This window comes from Gossypium hirsutum, chromosome A03 (assembly GCF_007990345.1).
Source record: "Gossypium hirsutum isolate 1008001.06 chromosome A03, Gossypium_hirsutum_v2.1, whole genome shotgun sequence".
NCBI classification, from domain to species: Eukaryota; Viridiplantae; Streptophyta; class Magnoliopsida; order Malvales; family Malvaceae; genus Gossypium; species Gossypium hirsutum.
In genome coordinates, this window is record NC_053426.1 from 111,987,147 (window position 1) to 112,005,395 (window position 18,249).

The 18,249-nt window shown below is 25.8% G+C and overlaps 1 protein-coding gene across 1 annotated transcript; it reads left to right on the forward strand.

Annotated features, from left to right (window-relative positions):
- Nucleotides 1-12,435: 12,435 nt before the first annotated feature.
- On the forward strand, nucleotides 12,436-13,755 carry LOC107928007 (bZIP transcription factor 11). Its single transcript, XM_016859163.2, has one exon. The coding sequence runs from the start codon at nucleotides 13,033-13,035 to the stop codon at nucleotides 13,546-13,548; it is 516 nt and encodes a 171-aa protein (XP_016714652.2). The 5' UTR covers nucleotides 12,436-13,032; the 3' UTR covers nucleotides 13,549-13,755.
- Nucleotides 13,756-18,249: the final 4,494 nt, after the last annotated feature.

Genomic DNA, 18,249 nt, shown 5'->3' on the forward strand with positions numbered 1-18,249 from the left:
CAACAATGACATGGCTCAATCACATGACACCACGTAATGCAAGTAATTTCGATTAATCGAGTGTTAAACTACATTAATCAATCAATTTTTTTTAAATTTATATATCTTGAATTATTTATATTTTATATAAATTATATATTACAAAATTAAAAATTAAAATTTGATTTTTATATAATTTTTAAAATTTTATTTTAGATGTGTAAAATATTTTTTTGAAAATATATATTTTAACTTTGTGATATATTTTATATTTTTATAATGTATTATTTTATATAATTAATACATTATAAAAATATTTTTTCATAAATTAAAAAATATATTTCGAAAAAATGTTCAGAATTTTTTAACTTTATCTCTTTGTATTATTTTACAATGGTGGCAGTGGTTGACCATTGACAAATCGTCGCTAAAGTGAAAAAAAAAGTTACATAGAGAGGATTGGGAAACAACAAAGAAGAAAAAGTTTTACTGACGACAAACAGAATCGCTGCAGAAAAGGCCAAATGGAGCAGAAAGCATAATTTAATAGCTGTACTCAGCACCCAAAAGGGTCAATGAGTCGGATCAGTGACTCAGTGATCAGTCTATTATTTTTCTTACATTTTGATGTAAACATACCAAAACGAGTCACCATGCTTCTAATGGTCCACACTCCACACCACACCAGCAATTATATATATACATTAGGGTAAATTGCACCTAAAATTATTAAACTATTAGTAAATTTACATTTTAGTCACTCAACTTCAAAAAGTTACAAAATGGTCATTAAATTATTCGATAGTTTTCATTTAAGTCATTAGGTTGTTAAAATCGTTATTTGTGTGACTTTCTTTGTTTGTACCGCATGCACCAATAGAAAGCTCTCCTTTCCTTTCTATAAATAACGCTTTTTTAATGAAACAACTTTGAACATTACGAATCTACAAGCTAAAAATTCAAACAATTTTTTTCTTCGATATCTGACATTAACTATCAGCTCTGATCCAACGTACCCATCATCGGATTGTCCCTTAGAGCTTACTAATCAAACTTTATTAAAAGAAAAATTAATTCCTTGGTGACTTAATAATTTTTTTTGAAAAGTTCAGTGATTTGAATAAAAACTTTCGAATAATTTAATAATCAAAACGTAAACTTACTACTAGTTTAGTGACCTTAAGTGTAGTAATTTACCTAAAGTTTGATAGTGCAATGCTTTGTGATTGTGTCATATCATTAAATTTGATGAAATCCGAATTTAAAGATTAAAATAACAAAAAATAAAAATATCAAAATGAATCTAATTATCAAATTTAAGGACTAAAAGGTGTATTAACCCTGTATATAAAACTTTCACTTTTATTATATTGGGCTGGGGCCACCGGCATCTGTCGGCTCCGCCCGAATTTGAAAAGTCTCTATTTTGATCCGGCCTGTTCTTTTAAACACATTAATGAATCTACTTTATATATAAACAAAACTTCTTTTTTTCTTTATAATTTTTCAAAACCCAGAAAAGTTGGCACAAATTCCCTTCATCGCTAAGCAACATGCAGCAAACCCTCCAAAGTTTTTCAGAATCGGATCGATATTTGAATTGGTCGAGCAAGTTTAATTAAATAAATTATTATTTTTTATAAAAATATTTTTAATTTATTTATTCGATTCAATCTGTTATTATCTGGCTTATAAAGTTAATTAATTTAAAATCTCTTATCTGACTAACCAAACCGATTCGGCTCAAACCAACGCAAAATCCTCCCATTAGAGTGTAGCTTATTAGTGATGGCATTGTTTTAGTTATATGTTTCTTTAATTATCTGAATTTAAATATTTAAGAATTTTGTTTATTATTTGTAAATTATTTGAGTATTATTATCTAAATTCGAATACAAATTAAATATTATTGTCTACAAGATATCTAAATCCGTAAAAAAATAATTTCGAATTTTTTAATTATTTTTTCAAATATCCAAATACATAAAATTTTGAATTCAAAAATGCTAAATTTCCTTTACATATAAGACCAAACAATGTAATTAGATATCCGAATAAGCAATCCTGATTCAGATAATAGAGTTTCGGGTACACTCTAAATCTAGGTCATATAATAATTTTAAAATCTGAATTCGAATACTATTCATATAGCAATATTCGAATCTGCAAAAGAATAAATCAAATATTCATAAATATCTAAATCCACAATTCGAATTGTCATCCCTATGTCCAAATTTGGTAGTTTTCTTTTTTTGTCTAAACAATGACTATTATTAACTAATATTGTTCTTTTCTTTTGAACAAAAAGTAATAATGTTGAACTAATGTCGATAAGAAAACACAATTCGATTTTAGTCCTCAATATTTACATCTTTTATCAATCTAGTATTTATCTTTTTAGTTAAGTTTAGCTTTAATCTCATGAAAAAAGTTGAATTTAATCATCAACCTTTCAAAAAGAGTTGAATTATTATTTTTTAACGAATATATTGGCTAAAATATTAAATTTTTGAATATGACAATTTACATAGCAATCTACATGTACAACATGTTTTTTTTTTTTGGAAATTTTTGTATTGTTAGATTTTTTAAATTATTTAGTGACATAACATATAAGACAAAAAATGTCATAATAGCATGAAGTATAATTAAACTAGCATGCAGGTTGCTTCCCAATATGGTTATTTTAGTCAACATTTTCATTAAAAAATAAATTAACTCATTTTGAAATGTTGATGGGCAAATTTAACAAAAAAAATGAGTTAAATTAGAAAAATATGTAAACGTTGAATGCTAAATTCGACATTATGCCATAAACAAATTTTCTTTATGGAAAAACAAAATTCATTAAAACGAAAAAAACACAAGACAAAATGGGCACAAAAGAGAAATAAATAGACCACTAAACTCGAGCAAATAGGTTCAACTCATTAACTTTATCGTATCATCTGACATCTTCTATCGCATGCTCATTTTACATCGTAACAATATGTTCCGAAAAATAATAAAGGAGAAAAATAAAAAAACTTCAATTAATATAAATCTAGATATTTATTAAAAATTGTATCTAAAAACAAAAAACTTTAAGTACTATAAATCCTTACAACGAAAATTCTGATGATTAGTCTCTCTTGCTTAATTTCACTACCTAAATTCTAGATTTTTATGTAATTTCCACCAAATATGATAAAGGGATAATATTTTTTTGAATATTAATCTCATTATAGATTCGTATCATATCAACTCTATTTGGTACAATGCTTAGCACTATTCATAGTCTCTCCCCAATTCTTAAATAGGAGGATAATGCGTTTTAGCATACTCAAACCCACGTACTCATTCATAAGATTCAATCAACAAACAATAATATTTTAAATAATAATAATATAATAATAAATGTATAAGTTGTTAGCTTTTAGGTAAGAAATTAAGAAGTTTCAGTTCACCAAACATTTACAGCACAGCATTAATATTATGAAATTAATGAAATAAAGTCAAAATTTACAGATATTTAGACATTAATTATGAAACAAGTAGCTGATATAATTAATTTCATAATTAATGGTTAAAGTACCTAAAAGGTCCCTATATTATAGAGACTAGATCAAATTAGTCCTTTTATTATTAAATGGGTCAAATTGTAGCGGAGTTAACATTTACTGCATTAAAATGTCTTAAATTTTTTTTCCCGATTGTAGTTCAACTCCGAATAAAAGATTTAATTTATAGAACTATAAAAATATTTAAAAAATTAACTCAATTGAACAATAAATGATATTTTCTAAACATTAAATTTTAGCTCTATTCCAATTTGATCTTATTTGATTTTTTTTAATAGTACAATAACTAAATTGATCTATTTAATAGTAGATGGACTAATTTGATCAGGCCCCTATAATAGAGGGACTACTAAGGTACATTCATCTATAATTAACCATTGATTTCAGGGGTTAATCAAGTATGAACTCAAATGGGAAAATATAAAAATTACGTTACTTTGCAAGGTAAATTATATTATTTTGAATGTGTCTTTATCTTTTTATATCTTCTGTAATATATATATACATATACATACATAATAAGATTTGAACTTATGCCTTCTAAAATTTTGCATATTTATATTTTATTATTTAATCAAAATTTCATTTATTATTTATATTTTTTTTTACAAATATATTTGTTACATAATTTTGTTATCGCCCACGTTGTGGTGTGTGCCATTAATTAGTTATGTATAAAGTATTTGACTAAATTGATTTTACGACTTAACTCGACACCATTTCAATCAAGTAAAATACTTAAAAAGTCCTTCGGAATAAATAATTGAATATTTTTATATGAAACATTTAAATAAAACAACTAAAAATATAATACTAAATATTTAATCCGATTTATTCCTAAACACTTTTACCATTTTACCTATACCTCAATTGATGGTCAATTTTTTCATAAATATAATTTAGTATTACGTTTTTTTTTCACTCGCATCATAAATGTAGCAAAACTTAACAATAATGTATGTTAGTACATGTAAATTGGCGAAATATAATGCATTAAATGTAAATCTTAAACTAACAATTACCATTCTCAACAAAATTTTAAACACTAAAAGTACCATGAAGGCCCTTATATTATGAATCGTATTGTATTTTGCTTATTTTACTAAAAAATGAGTAAATTAGTCCTTATATGTTAGATAAAATAGCAAATTGATATTTCTATTAAAAATTCCATTAATTTTTACTGTTATAACTGGTCCATGCACGTCTGAACGAGTTATGCATCTTTATTATGTCAGTCATGTTAGTTTTTAACAGCAAAAGTTGAAATTTTAACAAAAAGGACAAATTAACTATTCGATCCAACATATAAGGTTCATTTTTTAGTAAAGGGAGCAATATGTAATCTTACTCCTAGTACAAGGGTCTCATAATACTTTTACCATTTTTAAACTTAATCATTAAAAGCCCAAAGTCCAAAGTTGATGGATCAATGATAGATTATTTTGGGCCATAAATTGGAACACAAAAGGCAGCTAATGTATTGGTACCCAAATAAAATAAAGCCCATTATTTAATTAAATTAATAATATGGATATATTATTTAATTTTGGTCAAAATACCATTTATTGGGAACAAAATTTCCACACGTTGAAAATTCTTACTCATTTTTTCATATTTTATAAAATATTTAATATTAAACACTATATACTATACATGAAAAATATTGTTTAAAAGGGTTTTTATTTTATTGAATAAAACACTTTTTCATGGTCAAAAGTTGTTTAAATATATAGCTCATTAAGACTGTAAGTGGATATTTTGTGACTAAATATTGAAACACATATTATTCACGTGTTTATAATAAATATAAATATAACCGGTTAAGTCTTAACTCGATTGACATCAGTATTGCTGTTAGTGTAGGAGGATGTAGGTTCGAATGTAATGAAATGCATTGTCCTCCTATTTAAGGGTTGAGGAGAGGCTATGGGTAGTTTTAGGTTTTGTATAAAAAAGAACAAATATGACAATGGTAAGTACTTGAATTTAAGACACTAAATTTTCTAGGTGCTCAAGTTTGTACATTTTCAAGGTAGTTTTTTTTTTCTTCCACTTATGGTAAATTATATTAGTAGTCACAGTAAATTTATTATTTTGTCACCAATGGACTAACAATGGGCTTTTAAAATTGACAGAATAGTAACTTTAACCCTCAAATTTACAAATTTTGTCAATTTAGTATTGATTTAAAAAAATTAACTCTCAATATTTAGGCATTTGTAATTTGGTTTTTTTTTTTTGCAGTTTTGCTCAAATTACACAATATATAAATGTTGAGTATTGGAATTTTTAGAATCAAGACTAAATTGACACAATGTATAAGTATTGAGAGTTACAATTACTAATATGCCAATTCAGTCAGTGACCGAAAAATACAAAATTAAATACTTGAATGATCATTTTGTAACATTTCATAATTGAATGACCAAAAATAAATTTTAATAATAATTAAATGACTACTAATATAATTTACCCATCTGATAAATATTTAAAAGTCGAGAAAATGGTGTATTGACAAAACAAAATAAAAAGCCTCGTGCTAATTTAAGTCATTTTGAGTTCAATTTCTAGATAACCTTTCTCGAGTAGAGTGAAAAGGAAAAGGAAATAATATATAAATATTTAAGAAACTGACCCAATTTTGTCTAAAAACGGAGTATTTGGACATGAAAGATGCAATTGTTTCATTTTTTCCTATTTGGGCGGCCTTACCCACTACTCTTGTTTTCTTCTTTCTTCATCACGAAGTTTACTCAAAACAGCCAATGAAGAAAATGACATTTAATTATATTAAAAACCTTTTATATAAGATAATTAATTTTGTTAATTAAAACAAGTGGTTAATTCTTTTACTTTGATAAAATTTACGATTTAGTCTTTAAATTTAAAAATTAAATTCTCATATTTTTCTATTTAAATATCTCAATTCGATTGTTGATATTGTTTATATTTTCGGTTAAAATTTGTTAACTTAGCATGTTGATTAGATTGTTTATATACGAGTGGAAAAATAAAAATATTAAGTTGACAAAATTTGATTTTTTTCTAAAATTACTATAGTTTCACTACAATCAATTGTTACAAGCCAGGGGTGAAGCAAAATAAAAAATAAAAAAAATTAGAGGCCGAAATTAAATTATAATTTTTACGATAGTAAAAATATAATTTTATTATTTTAACAGCTTATATCTTTATAATTTTTAAAAGATTAAATCAAAGTTTTATCATTTTTAGGGGGTAAAATATAATTTTACCATTATACTAGATCATGATTTCCTAAACTTATATTATAGAAAATTTTTCATTTTTGAGTGTCAAAGTCACTACCTACCCTTCCCTCTACCTTTGAATTTACGTAAAAGTGGGGCTTGAACATAAAACCTCAAAATTTTCAAAGTATTACCATTGAGCCAACAGTAGCATAGCTAGCAGAGTAGCAAGGCTTTCGGTCCCTCCTAAAACATAAAATTTTATATTTAAACCTTTTAAAAATTTTAAAATTTTAAATTATTAAAAAGTAAAATTATACTTTTTCCCCTTAAAAAATGATAAAAATTTGATTTAATACTTTAAAAATTATAAAGATATAGGTTATTAAAATGGTGAAATTACATTTTTACTATCGTAAAAATTACAATTTAATTTCGGTCTCTAAATTTTTTTTTTGAGTTCGCTTCTATGAGCGAATACCTCGATAGTAAATTTTGATGAAAATTACTAGCGGGACTAATACATTAAATTGAAAAAATAAAATAAAATAACTTTTAAAATACAAAAACTATTTCTCAAATTTTATAAAATTATAGACAGAAGCAAGAACATATTTTGACCTAATTACTTTTTATGTAACATATAACATAATTATTTAAATTATTTAATATATTGGTAATGATGTTTTTAAATTCAAAAAATGAAAAAAAAAATTGTAAGACATCATTAAATCTTGGAACCTTTTAGAATATTATGGAAATTAGAACTTGTGCAAGTGTTTAATTATATAAATTAAAAATATTATTAACCTAATAAAAATGTGAAATAAATGGTAATATTTTATGATTTCGTGGATAAATATGATAGAGAAAAAAGTCAATTACTGCTAAAGTCACCATCCACTTCAACTCAAATTTAGTGATTAAACTAATAAATAGTATTAGTCCACTAATCCCCAATTTTAAACTAATTTTTTATTTGCCGATTAGGTCTTAATTTGATTAATATGAGTACTGTTATCAATGCACGAGGATGCGGGGTTCGAGTGTGTCGAAACGCATTATCTTTCTATTTATGGGTTACGGAGAGGTTATAGGTAGTTTTAGGCATTGTATCAAAAAGAACAAATATGATAAGAATCTATAATAAAATTATTAATTTTTTTTTTAACTTAAGTCAAGCTTTCCTTATCCATAAATAAACAACTAGTATTTAAATTCAAAGTTTTGCTCTTTTTTCCCTTTAAATTAAAAGTTTATATTTTCATGTTCGAGTTTAATTAGATGTAAAATTATTTTTAATACAATATTTAAAATTATTTGTAACTTTTTCTTAATTTATAAATAAAAAATAATGTATTTTAGTATACTTAAATTTATATCCGCTTGATTTTCTGACATTTAATTTGATGTTCTAATAGTTGAAAATTATGGAAATTTTATTATTTAATAAAGAAATTATAGATTGATTTGACACTTAAAAGTTAAAATTATGGATAACAAATAAAAATTAGTCACTAAAAACTTATCTGTAAATAAAGTTTTAAACATTTAATATTTCAATTATGCCAAAAAAAATATTATTTTAATTAACATTTTAAGTTATATAATCAAATCACAATCACTAAAGATTTTAATAGATATATATTTATCCAAAATTTGGAAGGTTTTCTAGAAAATCAATGTTTCGGGGGATAATTTGGTTATGATTTTTTAAAGGTACTGAAATTATATATTTTTATTTAAATACTTGAAATTATTTTGTCGATACATAAATTATCAATTTCATATTATTATACTTTAAAATGCAATACCAATATATAAAATATGGTATATTTTTATTTGAAGTCGTAAATAAATTTAGATAAAATTAATAGTTTCATATTGATTTAAGGACGGTTGGTTTTATTGAATTTAGGGTCTCTTCGAATAGACAATGTATTTACTTACAGTTAGTGTAAAAATAACGGTGATGGTGAGACTAAATACTATAGCGTGAGACCAAAAAGAAAAAATTAAATGCACCGTACTGGAGATAAACGTCCATCCAAAAAGACTGTAATTAACCAACTTCAAATATATATTATAAATATTATAATATTTATTTTATGTATTATACTACACTTGTTATATGCTATAAATATATTTAAAATTGTTTCAAATATATATTTTAAAATTAAATAAAATGGTATATATTAAAGTTAATTAAAATGATATTTTAAACTATATTTTTTTAATAACCGATTAACTTAATCTATTTTATTGTTGTTTAGTCCAAAACCCTAATTTTTTTCATTAAAGTCATTTGGTTTTTCTGTTTTGTTTTGCTCTGTGGTGGTGTCAACCTTTAAACTAGCTATGGCCGGTCTCTTTCTCCATCTCACTAATTCTCTCTTCTTCTCTTTTTTCCATTCACTCTATCTATCTTCTCTCTTTTCAATTTGCAAATCTATTTTGTGAGTATCTTTGATGTCTCCACAAATTGTGATGGACAGATGACGGTGTCTTTTGTCATTGAAACTTCATCGACCTCCGACAGTTTCTCTTGGGAAGTGGGTGGTGGCTCTTCGTTGACTTTTAATTTGTTTATATTTTGAGAGTATTTTAGAATAATAAATAATTTCACTAGTCAATTTGAACCCGTGTTGCCTTAAGTTTAATATTTTGTTTATTTGTTTTCCATTGTTTTATAAGTCTTCACTTTTACAAATTTTTGTCTGCATTTGTAGCATGTTTTTTAGTCTTACTTATGCATCTAGTCTTGCTTTTGCAAGTAATTTTAAGGATGACTTTGTCGCCATCCTCTCAAGTTTGTAAGATACTCGTTTCTTTTGTCTATTTTTGCCCGTCACTTTTGGCAATTTAGTGCCAATTTTCTTATAGTATTAAGTGATTGGAATCACTTCAAATATGTCATACTTAAGTTGTGACAGAGTCAATTATTAACGTGCCATAATGTTCTATTGGTGCTGAGGTTGAAACATTTGTTATGTTGATAGAGTTTGTCATTCATCGCCTATAATGGATATTTGTTATTTTTCTCCCGAATTGTATGACATTAATGAAATGAATAATGAATTTCATTTTTTTTAAACTTAATCTATTTTAACCAATTACACAAATAATTTAGCCTTAACCGAAAATCAAAAATATCAAAATATTTTACTAAATCAATTTTGATTTTGCTCACCTTTTTAATATATATATATATTTTTGTGAATTAATGTAATTTTACCTTCTATAATTCTTAAAAATTAAGATAAAACGGTAATGAAAATAGGAATAGAATAAAATGAAGCATAAATAGTAAATTAATTATTTCTGCTCAACATACTACAAGAAATTAAGCTCATAATTATTGACTTATTGTGTCATTTTTCGTCTACTTGAAATAAAAATATTTTTAAAAGAGTTCCTTCTATTATAGGAATTTGATTAAATTAGTCATTTTTATCATTAAATAGATTAATTTAATCCACCTCCTATTAGAATTATTTAAATAAAGCCAAAACGGAATAGAGTTAACATTTGATGTTTAAAAATTATTATTTATTGTTTAGTAGAGTTAATATTTTTAATGTTTTTATGGTATTGTAAATGAAAATTTTTGTTGAGAACTGAACTATAATTAAATAGTAATAATTTTTAAGATATTTTTTATATAATAATTGTTAACTCTGTTGCATTTTGGATTTGTTTGATTATTTTTAATAATATAATGACTAAATTGATCCATTTAATAATAAATGGACTAATTAATTTGATTCGGTCCCTATACTACAGGGACCTCCCAAGTACTTTAATCATGAAAATCGTAGCAATCAAATTTTCAATTGATTAATCTAAATGTTAAATTTAAGTAGGATTAGAGATGGCAATGAGGTGGGTCAAGATGAGGCGGTTTTTTGCCTGCTTCAATCTTGACCCAATATATCACTAACATAATCCAACCTCAATCCAATCCAAAATTAAACATTAATTTATGTGCCTTGAATCCGGTTCAAAAAACTAAACCCCTACCTGATCCAACCTAAACTAACTTGATATACCGTTGTTTATAAAGTTTTTAAATGTTTTTTTTAATCAAAATAGAATAATATTTTTATTTTTAATTAATTTTAATGATGATATTAGTTTTTTTTGGGTATAATTATGTAAAAAAATACCAATATAAATTTTACACTCATATATTTAATTATTATATATAAAAAGATGTTGGTAATTATCTTGGGCAAGACAGGGCGAGCTAATTTTTTTAAATCCAATCTTAACTTAATTTGATTAATTGAAAAATTAAATTTATTTGACTCGTTTCGAAATCTAATTAAAAAAAAAAACTTAACCCTATTAAATAGAATCGAAACCAATTTCGCTCGGAATTTTTTTGTCATTCCTAAATTAAATATAACATAAAAGCATATTTTAAATATATGAATTAAATTTTGAACCAACAATTTAGATTTGACATTTAGAGAAAAAACAATCTTTCTAGATTTTAATGATTAGATTTAAATTGATTATGTGATAGATACTCACGTGTATAAAATTTAAACCATGTATTTTAAAAAGTTATTTTACCTGACATCCTCATATTTCATCTATATTTTAAATTAGTCATTAAACTTTAAAACGTTCTAATTAACTCCTCAAAGTATTAAATATTATATCCATCATGTTCTTTTATTATCCTAGTAGACGATATAGGCATGAAATATCAATTTCAAGTATAACATAATAGCATTCATGTTTAAAATACATATATCAAATTGTAAACATGTACGGATCTATCACGTGAATAATTTAGATTCGACATGTTAAAGTAATAGAAAAGACAGTCATAGTAATTTGGATCCGCAAAAATTAGGGAAAATCCTTGACAGAAGAACAATACCTTCAATTATTAATGTTGGGGATCGACCCGATTAAGTAATGAACAAGTAAAAATAGTGGAAGAAATTGAGAAATTGAATATACATATTTATCGTGGAAAAATCCTTCTAAAGAGGATAAAAAACAACGGGTAAAGATAGTTTTGTTATAATGACAAAAGAACAAAAAGTTCAGATATAGGAGATAAAAACTAAACCCTGAAACTTGAAAAATAAATAAGCCTCAAAATATAAATACAAAATTCTCTAAAAGTATTATGAGTTTTAATATCTAATGAATGTATTTTCTAATATCGTAAAAGAGCCTATTTATATTTATAACCTAAATTATGCTAAATATATTATCTAAATAAATACTAAATCTTCTAATATATATATTTTATTTAACTTAACTTACAAATAACTACTTAAAATTTAGGTCACACAACTCTAATAATTAAGAGTTCAATCAACTACACGATAATCAACATTTTAAAAATTTCTATAAAAAATAGCCTATCCCCTCAATATTACACTTTAACTGCACCAATAACCCCAAAATTCCACCCATTGTAATGTGTTTGATTGCATTTGACAGTTTTCAGTAAAGAAATGAAATTTACTACAAAGGGACACAACACTAAGTAAAATTAAGATAGTTGATTCCCAGCTGGATCTGCCCAGCCTTTTCTTTCTCTCTCTCTCTTCCCCTCACCTCACATGTCCCCATCAGCTTTTTCCACTACTTTTAATTCATTTATTTTATTCAGATTCCAAAATCCATTTATTTGTTAAATCTTAGATTTTTTTTAATTTCTCCTAATATTTTATTCCATTTTTTCATCTATAAATCAACCCTCCATTCATTCAATTAACTCTTCTACTTTTCCTTCCCTTCCTCGTCACTCCCTGTTCATATTTTCTTCTTCTTTTCCTCTTTAATCCAAAAACCAAAATCTGGGTTTCTCTTCTTTGAGTTCAAAATCCATTACCCCATCATCAAAAATCCTTTCTTTTCTCAGTTCAAAAAAGCTGCCTGCTTGGTGTGCTTGATATTGCCTCAACCAACCATTCTCAAAGTTTTCTTTTTATATAAATTTCCAAGTTTTTGTTTTTCCTAACATCTTCATGCTCAATCTTCTGTTCTTGATGTTTGAGATTCATGTCTCCAATTCTCAGTGAAATCTTCTTTTCTGGGTTTATGATCAATTCTACATTCATTCGAAGGACCCAACTCGTTCAATCTTTCTCAGTTGTTTTCCTTTACTGGTTGTACTACGTTTCATGATTTTCTAGCCCTTTTTTTTCTTTCAAGTTTTCTATCTCTCTATATATAATAAATAAATAAATAAATTCAACTACTATAATATTCTACTAATCTGCATATTATTCATCTTTTATCTACAACTTTCCATGGCTTCCTCAAGTGGTACATCATCAGGTTCATCAACCATGGTCACAAACTCAGGCTCCGATGAAGATTTACAAGCATTAATGAACGAAAGGAAGAGGAAAAGAATGATATCCAACAGGGAATCAGCAAGGCGGTCAAGGATGAGGAAACAAAAGCATTTAGATGATCTCGTGGCACAAGTTTCCCAGCTACAAAATGAAAATCACCAGATTTTAACAAGGGTGAGCATCACCACACAACGTTACTTGAACGTGGAGGCTGAGAACTCGGTGCTTAGAGCTCAAGCCAACGAGCTTAGCCACAGGTTACAGTCCCTCAATGATATCATTGATTCCTTAAATGGATGCAATAACAATATTGGTGGTGGTGATGGTGGCGGTGATTGTGGTGGTTTTAATGTTGCAATGATTGGTTTCAATGAGATGGTTGATCATAGCTTTATTAACCCTTTCAATTTGGCTTACTTGAATCAACCTATCATGGCTTCTGCAGATAATAACATGTTTCAGTATTAATCTTCATGAGCTTATTGATATATATATGATCAAAGAGGGTTAAAGTGGAGGAGATTTCAATAGAGGAAAGATCATGGTGTTTTTAGTGTTTTTTTGGGTTTGGTTTTTAGAGTATTTTTAATGATTATTAGTAGTAGGGGGAATTGTGCTTATTGGGGTTTAATTTGTATAAACCTATCCAATGCAAAGCAAAATATTATTAATGTATTTTGAGGTTTTAGTTTTTTTTTGAATTTTCATTTTTAAAATTATAATTATATCTACCTTTAATTTTTTATACACCCACACACCCATTTAAACTATCATACAAGCACGGCTTGCGAATTGATCCCACAACCCTAAGGATACGGTGAAACTAAATAATCATTATAAATACAGATCTGAATAATTAATTTAACAACTAATTAAATTTCAACTAACATTAATTGAAATAAATTTAAAAGAAAACCAATTGGTTTTATTTATATAATCTAAGGTTAAACTACTTGGAAAGTCTTTGTATTATATAGATTGTATTAAATTACTTCCTATACTATTAAAAAAAATTAAATAAATTTAAATTATAATAGAGTTAACATTAAATAGATAAAAAAATATCTTAAAAATTATTATTTTTCAATTAACTCTATTAAATTGTGATTAAATAATATTTTTTAAATAATAAATATTAACTCTATTTGAATTTAGAATTATTTGATTATTTTTAAAAATACATGAAATAGAGAAATTAATTTTATTAGGTCATAATTTGATTATTTTTCATATATAATAAAAATGATATGTAAAATAAGGTCTGTTGTGGCTTATAAATGAGTTGTTTTCAATTTCAACTTTTGTTCTTTTGTTGAGACTTAATTTCATGAAATATCAAAGAGGTCTTAATTCTTGGCTTTGTCAAACCTTTTTGCTTTCTTTTGCTTTACTTGTTTTCTTCAAATGCTAAATAATTACATGTTTATATATGAATTTTTATTTGAATTAAAAACTTTACTTTCATAAATTCGAGTTAGATCAAATTTAATTTAATTATAAAAAAAAAGTTAATAATTCGAACTCGAGATGATTAAAATTTATAATGACTAGACCTCAAAATCATTTAAATAAACTACTTAAAATGACCTAATATTGAGTGTCAAACCCGAAACAATCCCAAAAAAAAAGCGATTGGCAACCTTGGATGATTTAAACCCACATAGATCTCCTTATTTTTTCATTATATTTATTTTTTAAATAAATGACGAGATTCGGGTCACACAATCTCTAACAAATACAAATAAAATATATATCAATCAACTACAATCAAAATCAAACACTGAAATAATTAAACTGAATTAATATGGGAGGTGAGCAAAACCGGATGGTGACTGCTTTGTTTTTTTGTGAGTAGTTCAACAGTTAATGAACTCGTGATTGTAAATTAATTAAAGGGAATCTCAATTACTTTGCAATGAGTTAACATCTCTACTTGGTTTCACACTTTCAAATTTTAATCATTAAATTCCTTTAAACTTTTGTATCATACCATGAAAGTACAAAAAACAAAAAACCAACATCAAATTTTGCTGATTAAACTCTTAGTTTAATCGGCATTAATATTGTTGTCAATGCATGAAGATGTAAGTTTGAATATGATGAAATGTATTATCTTCCTATTTAATGGTCAATGAGAAACTATGAGTAGTTCTACCCATTACATAAAAAAAAAAACAGATATGATAAGAGCCTACTATAATGAAATTAATTATTTTTAAAAGGTGATATTTAATAAATATAAACTTTAATTTTAATTCTAAAATTTTGTCATTAAGTTGCAATTTTTTTTTGTGATTGTGTATTGAGACCATCCCATCAAATTGGAACACTAAAAAAAAGTGTATAAAAGGGAGAAAAACAGCAAATTAAAAAGCTGATTCAATATATATTTATAAATCAAAATATAAGTAAAAGCTATCATGGATTTAAAGTTAAAAAATAAAAAATAAATGGGAAAAAAAGGACATGATTTTGTAATAGTGGGAGGTGGTTCTTGCAAAAGCTAGAACTTTGGAAACTCAATTGCACGTGCAGGAGACAACAATGTCTTCGGTAGATGACTAGATGTTGCTCAATCACGTGGGAAGATACCTAAACAAGAAAAAAGGGGTTAATTTCACTGAACATCCTTAAAATTATGGTCTAAATTGTAAATCATTTTAAACTATCAGTTTTACATCAATTAGGTTGCTATTAGTTTATGTATTAAAAGTCAGACATGTTTTGAATATACTTTATATTAGATTCAAAATAACTTCTAATGGATAGATTGAAAAAAGAACCCCTAATTTATACAATATCGATACTTCGAGGAATCAATCAGAATATTTTAAAATTTAGAGACCAATTTAAAATTTAGATGATAGTTTGTGGGCACATCAAATCCTAACCGATATTTAGCACCTATACTGATAGGTAGGCTGATACTATATTAACACTTTGAGAACATAATTAAAAATTTTTAAAATATAGGGATCAATTTATAATTTAGGTGATAATTTGACAAACATCCAATCTAAATTTACATTTAACGCTAAAATAGATAGCTAAGCTAAAGAAAAGATTTTATTGAACTCAATTAGAATGTTTCAGGGTTTAGAGATCAATTTAGAATGTGGCTGATAGTTTGAGGACAATCAGTGGAATTAATCCAAAAATTAATTAAATACTAGCTAGTATTAAATATCAATTTTTCCAAGGTTTGCCTGTTCTAAAAACTGTGGATGTTTTTATTGGGAATTGAAGCCAATGAATTTAATTAAATAATAAAAATTAAATTCCAAATTAAAAAAAAAACCCAAAATTTGGCAAAATGGGCTCCATGAAATAACCTCTGATTTTTAAAAAAAAATATTTAAAAATGGAGAAATAAACTAGAGGCTCTAATTTTCTTTAGATTCCCATAACTTTTTGCAATTCCACATGAGGAAATTGAAATCAAAACAAAACAAAACAATTGAGCATTTTTTGACTTTTGATGCCAAATTTTTTCCTTATGCTATGTATAAATTACACATTAGTCCCTAGAATTAAATTTGTTCGATTTTAGTCATATATTTTTTCAAAATTTGAAATTTAAGTTATTACCCAAATGATAACAATTAAATTTGTTTGGTAAAAATTTACAATATTAATCTCGTACTTTGCATAAGTTGTGATTTTGTCTCCATTCTATAATTTAAATATTTTTTGTTTATCGCATGAAATGTTGAAAATAAAGAAAATTAATTTAATGAATTTAACATCTCTTATTTAGTTATCACTGAAATCTTTTTTGGTAGAAAAGAAACATCAACTATGTGATTACATCCACGGGCCTCTTTACGAAGGCTTTCTTACAATCCTCTAACAAAATGTCCTTTACTGTCTCTGGAGGAGCAACAAACAATTGTAAACTAGCAAGTCGAGTGGTCATTTTAGCCATGCAATCTGCAACTTCATTCTGAGATCCCAGCACATGACGTAATCGAATTTCCCACTCTTGATGCATCATTCCATGAATCAAGCATAATTCCACCATTTTAGTACTGGTAGCGTTACTAGCAAAAAGAGATTCAACCAGCAGTTCATTATCATAGTTCAATAATTTTTAGTCACGTAATAAAATTTAACCCAGTTTTTTCTAACATTAAATTAAAAATAAATGCTAAAGACCCTTCGGGCATGATTTCTAGTCACACAATCTAATGTTGTTAATACATATATACCCTTTGCCCATTTTTTTTTGTAGAAAATAAACAACTATGCGATTACATCCAATGACCTCTTTAAAATATCAAGGCTTTATTACAATCCTCTAACAAAATGTCCTTTACTGCTTCCTGATGAGCAACAAACAACTGTAAAATAGCAAATCAAGTAACCATTTTGACCATGCAATCTACAACTTCATTCTAAGATCTCGACACATGACGTAATCAAACTTCCCACATTTGATCCATGAACCAAGCATAATTCTACCATTTTAGTATTGACAACCTATCAACTAAAAAAGATTCAACTAGCAGTGCATTATCATAGTTCCACAATTTTTAGTTACGTAATAGAATTCGACCCAAAATTTTCTTACACAAAATTAAAAATAAATGCTAAAGAGCCTTTGGGCATGATTTTTAGTCACATAATCTAATGTTGTTAATCATAGTTCCGTAAGCACTTGTGACACTAATTAATTAATTTTTAAGGTATAGATTGTTGTAGACCCATGTTAGGCAATCAATAATTAAAACAAAACAAATGAAAATATATTAATTTATTTGATTAATTTTAAAAAAATTCTAAGAAGCCCTTTGAAAATGACATAATCACGCTTGTGTCAAGTTGTCTTAAAAATTAAAGTGGGTGACATAGGATTAATTAGGAGTTAATTTGGATCACAATTCAAATCATGCCACCAACTTAAAAATTGTGACTAAGGGTTATGTTTTTATCCAATAATTACGATAAATGATTGTTTTTAGGGGTCAAAATTGAATTATACAAATTTTAAAATTTTAAAGTGTAATTTAATTATATATTAACTTATAATTTCATTATTTACGAGGAGACTAAACAATTTATATATGTTGGGAGCAAGGACCCTCAGAGAATGAGCTAAAGATTGAGAATGAGCAAATCCAAAAAAAAAAAATTAAGGGGCCAAAATTTAAATTATAAAATTTTGAGATG